The sequence below is a fragment of the Triplophysa dalaica genome, chromosome 24 (genome assembly GCF_015846415.1).
Source record: "Triplophysa dalaica isolate WHDGS20190420 chromosome 24, ASM1584641v1, whole genome shotgun sequence".
In the NCBI taxonomy this organism is placed as follows: Eukaryota; Metazoa; Chordata; class Actinopteri; order Cypriniformes; family Nemacheilidae; genus Triplophysa; species Triplophysa dalaica.
The window spans coordinates 3,844,453-3,850,888 of NC_079565.1; the positions used below are offsets into that span (position 1 = coordinate 3,844,453).

Consider the following 6,436-nt stretch of genomic DNA (forward strand, 5'->3'; position numbering starts at 1 on the left):
ATTAATTACAATAGTTACAATATTCTTTTTTTTAAATAGTTACAAGTGAAGGCTGAGAATTCAACTTAATTTTAAAACTCATTTGATTCACTTGATTAAATTTAAACAAAAAATGTATTTATTAAATTCATTTCTGTAACACTGTGTCTACACCGAACGCAGCGCGACGTAATAAAAGAGAATAGTACAAATTCATTTTTTTGTCCACACTGTATGCAGCGCGACAATCCCATTAGATGTGTGTCGTCTGTGTCCAGTGTAGACACATTGTAACTCTTTTCACAACATAAGCAACATTCATTTGATTCAGTTTTATTTATAGTATTTTTAAACTACATTAACACAATTGATTTAAATTGATTTGATTCAATAATTATTTTTCTATAGCTGCTGTTATAATTTTTGAAAACCCCAGACACTAATAATAACATTCTTCATCTGTTTTATTGTGAATATAAACAGATTTGACAGGATGCCAGGTTCGGTTCAGGGTTCAGATGTAGATGACCATGACCCGGACTCTGCTGAAGCTCTTTTTTTGCCCCCGAGCAAACCTGTCCCCCTCCACTTACCTGACCCCAGGTGAGCCGTACCGAATGCCTCACATAGACTCTTTCTTCCGATACATCCTCACACCTCTACCCGTGACCTTCACTGTCCATTCCATTTCCAGAGAACGTTAGGGATCCGCGTTTGACCGACCCCAGAAGACGGAGAGACTTGTCCCACAGCGAGATAGACAGCTGAGAGGAACAGAGAGAAGATGGAGTGTCAGAGATAGAGGAGAACACGTTCCACAGCCGCCGCTCACCGACTGCTGATCTGGAAGAGGTCAGTGCATTATAGATCTGAGCCTTATAAATGTGAACCTTATAGATGTGAACTGACAGGCTGTTCTTATCAGGCACATTTTTCCTTTTTCAATTCAAGTCCAGTTTTTTGCATTAGACCATGGTCTGTTTATCACAACCTCCCCCGCCCCACATTCTCACACACACAAATCTGTGTCATGTTTTTTTATTTTTTCTCTATCTGTCTGTTCATTTTTGTCCTTTTGGCGATTTAGAAGGCAAACATCAATTTTCCAAAACATGGAGGTTAAAATCCTTAAAACCAAATATTACATTTTGGCCTTAAATTATGTTGGAGAGAGGATGTGCTACTAATTTTCTAAAATATAAGTTTTAGCGTATCTAAAAACCAGAACTGAAGTGGGGCTGTAAGCAACCAATCACACAACCATAGCAACCACCTAGCAATGCCATAGCAACCACCCAAAACCCTCTAGCGACCGCTAGCAATTCCCCAGCAACCTAGCATAGTTATCATGGCAAAACACTCACATTTCTAAACAATATACCTCTTGGCAAAGCCCTAGCAACAACCTGGTTACAGTTTAGGTCACCTGGCAACCCCATAGCAACAGTCTTGCATCCTAAGCACCTCTGCAAATGTAAACGCATGGTCTTTCATTGTTTTTTCCCACATTTTCAATTTTCCGCTCTCTTGGGTTTGGATAGCTTCATCGAGACGTGTGTTTTGTTATCCGTCCGCTTGTCAGAGTGTGAATGCGCTTAAGTCATCTGCCTGGCTTGTGTATCGATCTCAGCGGGTCTCTGGTGAGCCGCAACGGCGTTTACTGTCAATAACACAAAACACATCGGCCAACAGCGCCGGTCAATGCTAAAAGAGCTTCTGCCATATTTAGATCCCGCACCACCGGGAGAGAAAAGACAGCCGTATTGATCACAGTGTCGTTTTGATCGTCATTGCACTAGTTCAAGTGGGTACCGTAATTTTTGAGCATCATTAGTTGAAATGAGATAGCGAGGGTGAGTTTATGAGTCTGTGTTTGTCTTGTAGGTTGTGCTGGATGCCGGTTGTGCGGGAGGAAGACTGGGTGGTGTCGGCAGGCCCAACCTAGACAGAGCTGTGAAGGTAAACGGTCGACATAAAACAGATAGACTTCTTACTAGATAGAGCAAGAATGTGGAAGCAGACCAGCGGGTGGGGGTTTAAAGTTTGGAAACTACAAAGAAACTATTATATTTGTTGTAGAAATAACAATTTTAAAGGTAAAGTGTCTATAATTGGTATCATTATCTTTAGGGCTGTTAGAATATCTGATTTTGACTACATGGTAAGTATAGCCAAAATAATTCAGAATATTATTGAAATATGATTAAAATCATTTTAATTTTGCTTAATTTATACCGATATATTGTGACTCACTTGTTTTTTTGGTGAATGAATAAATGTACATTTGAATCTTCTAATTTTGACAATGAGAATTGATTTGCATGTTTTTTTATGGCTGGCAGTTTGATTATTACTTTAAAGACTCAGAGGATGAAGCAGAAACCTCCCATGCCACAGGTGATCACTGTACTCAAACTCATAAAATGCGTTTATGATGTAAAGTCCTTTGCTGTGCTTTCCTATCAGCTTTTTCTGGTATTGGTTTGAAAAGGCTTAAAAAATTCTATTTGACCCTGCAAATCACAGATTCACATGTTGAAATTGCCTGCTTGGATGTATTTAAAAAGTGCAAAAGAATCATTTTATCATATGGATATGTAAGGAGTGCAAGAGCCCACCGCACGTTTCAGTGAATATCATACACACACAGTTCTTTGTAATTAAGGGTGTCGTACGGCGTGATTAACATACATTACCATTTATTACACATATTCAATGAATGCAAATTCTAACCCGCTCCTTCGCCAATAGAGCCGGGGGGCAAACGCTAGCTGTGCGAGGCTTAACGCTCACTGTACAGGCTTGTAATGAGACACATATATGCCAGTTTCATTCTTCTGCTCCAGAGAGCCTCATTTAAACTCAAATGACCATTTTAACACATTAATAAACAGAAAGGAAGAAAAGAAAAGAAAGGGAGGGTCTACCTGTTTTCTTGTGTATTTTCAGGAATCTTTAGGTTGACCGTAGACGTTATTGCCCATCTCTGTGAAGTATTTTTTCATGATTTAGTGGGCGAGAGGTATGTGAAAGTCATTAGGTGTCGTATTTAGAATGCCAGTCAAACCAGCTGAGGTGGATGGTGAACTTTAGCATAATTAGCATGAATAATCACGCCACTGCTGGGCTTTGCAAATAAGGAGGAAGAGAGAAAGCGAGGGCGAGCGCATAACTCAACGGCTACAGAGACGATTGCCTATACTTAGGGTTTGATGACTGTCCAGGCGAATCTTCGCAAGGTCGAGGGGAGGGTGGAGTGAAGGCGGACGCGGCCAAACCCGATCAAGGGTCGAGGTCTAATCGCAGAGTACCTGCGGATTTAATAGAACGCGCCAGTCAAGGGGCTTATGGGGTGGCGTAGTGGCAAAAGCCGTCAGATTCATTAGCGGTGTAAATCCCCCTTTCTGTGTTTTCTTAGTGAGCTGTTTAATGATCTTTTTTTGATAGAACTTTGTTTTGAAAACCTCCATGAAAGGTGCTGGTGATGGGTTCTTCTTTGGAGGAGTGCAAAATCCACAGGTCGGCTTGACTACACACACACACACACACAAGCTCGGGAACGCGCGCTATGACCCAGATGCTTGGTCCTTACATAGCAGCTGAAAGGATGAATTTCACTGTGCTGCTAATTAGCTGTTTAATTAAGATCAGCATCAGATGAAGCCCTGCCAAACCTGACGTCTCTCTCAAACACAAGCTAGCACCGAAAAAACACATTAAAGGACATAAAAATATGTCTTGTGATATGGTTACACTTACAGTACTTGATTATTTGATATCATTAGTAGGTAATGAACTGATAATGTTTAATATAGTTTTCAGCATACATTAATGCTTGTTAGTATAAGTTAATGTCAATATATTTTTTTCGTTAGTTCATTCTGCATTAACTAATGGTAACAACCTTATTGTAAAGTATTAATGTTACCTCAGGTTTGTTTTAATATTTTTTGTGTTTTTATAGCCAAAGTGTTGAAAGGAAAGAAGGGGGTGATGGGTGGTCTGGGCTCAGGACATGGCCTGAAACGGTCTTGAATTCGGGTCCAGGTGTGAGGTTTCAGATTTTTGAAACTGGACGCCTGTACAATCTTAAAGGTACAGTTTGTAGAAATCGCCGCTAGAAGGCGCACGGTCAAAACAACAACAATCGCGTAGCTTGGTGACGCTGTTTGGAAGTGTGGAATGATGGGAAATGTTCTCTTCAACTCCACCGCCGATGGTACCGCTGATACATCAATCAGACGGGAATGAGAAATCATGTTAGCGGAAGACGTAAAGTAATAATGTTTTATAAATGTATTGTTGATGAAATCATTTTATTAAGTATATAGGGTTAGGTTTAGGTGTAGGGTGAGGGCATAGAATATAAGTCCCCGATTATCTTTCACAATGAGAGAAGAAATCTTTAAAGGTATGAACGTATTCTCTTAGTTGTAGCAGCGAAGCATTCATAAACATTATTCAATAGATAGACCTTGTGATTCAGTGTTGAAACAATGTGGCCATGTGGGTGTTTGTGATTTCAATGGAAAAATGTTGAAACATCTGTCATCATTTACTCTCATTCTTGTTGTTCAAACCCATAATATCTCCTGTCTTTTATTAGTAATGCAGCGTTTTTTATAATCAAACATACTGTACACACATTCACTTTCATTGTACGGTTACATGCACCATGGATAAAAGAAGATAAGGTTGGAATGACATGATGGAGAGTAAATAATGGCACATGGTCCTTTAACCATTCCATTTAGCCAGTCAACGTTGCTTTGAACTGTATTTTTCGGCGGTTTATTATTAACACGGGCATTTTGAGACCATTGAGCGTTGAGAATGAGTGTTGACACTCATGCCTGATGTGTAGGTTATATTCAAGGTAGATGTTGAGAGTGATACAAGTAACCGGCTAACAGATGTCGGACTAAAAATGAACCCTGTAAATCTTGCCGCTTATACACGTCTGTGTCTTTTTATGTGATGAAAGGAATGTGCACTGCCCAGTGAGGTTGGAGAAGAAATAACAGCATCTTCTTCATCTCAGTGTCATCACACGCTGCTGGAGATGTCATCTGGTTTCACAGAGCAGAAAACAAAAACTGAGAATCATGAACACGCACCGGCTGACTGGTACTTGGGATTTTCTTTCTCTTTTGCTTATTTAACAACACCTGTAGCTCTATTGAACACTGTGCTAGCAACAATGTTGTTTCTTGTCTTTCTAGAATGAAAGCGATGGAGTTGTGCCTTTCCATCTGAATGAGATCTTTAATTAAGACACCGTCGTGCTGGCTCGCAAATATTCCATCCATGAACAGATCGGCAGACCATCTTGAGACGTAATCGCTCATGGCGAGACTTACATCTAACAGCTCTGGTTTACAGAGCAAAATCCTTGTCAAGGGGGTCGGATGTGTTTTTTATTTTGGCACTAAATGAGGGGGAAGAATTGGCTGTTTTAAGTGTGATTATTGTGGATGTCAATGTGTGAAGCACCAGTTTCTAGTAAAGTCTGGTCTGATCAGTCTTGAGAGACTATTTAGCTCAATAAAGCCAAATTAATTACATCTGATCCATTCGTAAGAGTTACACCTCAATGCAAAAAGATCAATGGGACCGCTTTATTTTGTCCATTGGGGATTGATTGTATTGTACAAAATGACAATCTGTATTGACATATTTATTGATTTTTATTATTGTAGGCAGTTGGAGGGCAGGGATTCAAGTTGAAAAGTGTGTTCATCAAGTTTGATTCCCAGGTAGGACACATACTGATAAAACGTTTACCCTGAATGCCCTTCTGATAAAGCATTGCCCAAAATCATAAATATAAAAGTCATTTCAAAGCCAGAGAAAAATATATTTTTTAAAAGGTCAACTTTTTTTAAATCTGAATAACTTGCATTTACTAATCGTCCAAGAAACTGTGTTTAGAAATTAAACGGGTCAATTTTAATGTTGTGTAAAAGAACACACTTATGCTGAGTATAATATGCGCATTGTAAACGGACCAAATGATGCGTATTTGTGTGGGAGTCCAAATCAAATCTCATTATAATTGTTGCTATTTTTCAACTAGCTAGGCTCAAGTGCTTTCATTTTCTAACTCAACGGCTCATGTAGGAGACCTGTGCTGTAACTCTTTCCCCTGAACCTTTGACAAACTTCGGAAAGTAATTAATTTCCCATTGCATCATTTTCTCGCTGTGTTTTATTCAAGGGAACAAATCGTTTCAGGGAACAACCTCATCGCCTCAATAAAAGCTCAAAACATGTTGGTCTTTGAAAAAAATCCGTCCCGGTTTTCTTCGCCCGATCATTTATTTTGACATTTCAGAGAATGCCCGAATGTAGCGGGAAAGTTTGTTCTAGCTGTTTCCCACTATGCCTTCTCTCGTTTCCAACACGCCACTTTGTACCTTGTAGCCAGGAGTTTCTGACGCGTCGAGAAATAGTTCTC

General features: G+C 39.6%; 1 protein-coding gene across 1 annotated transcript; it reads left to right on the plus strand.

The window, feature by feature from the left end:
• Positions 1-472: 472 nt before the first annotated feature.
• iftap (intraflagellar transport associated protein) lies at positions 473-5,635 on the plus strand. Its single transcript, XM_056740677.1, is given in 5 exon segments — positions 473-582; positions 801-831; positions 1,864-1,938; positions 4,964-5,098; positions 5,202-5,635. Coding segments are annotated over 5 exon segments (462 nt in total). The 3' UTR covers positions 5,313-5,635.
• The last annotated feature ends 801 nt before the right edge of the window (positions 5,636-6,436 follow it).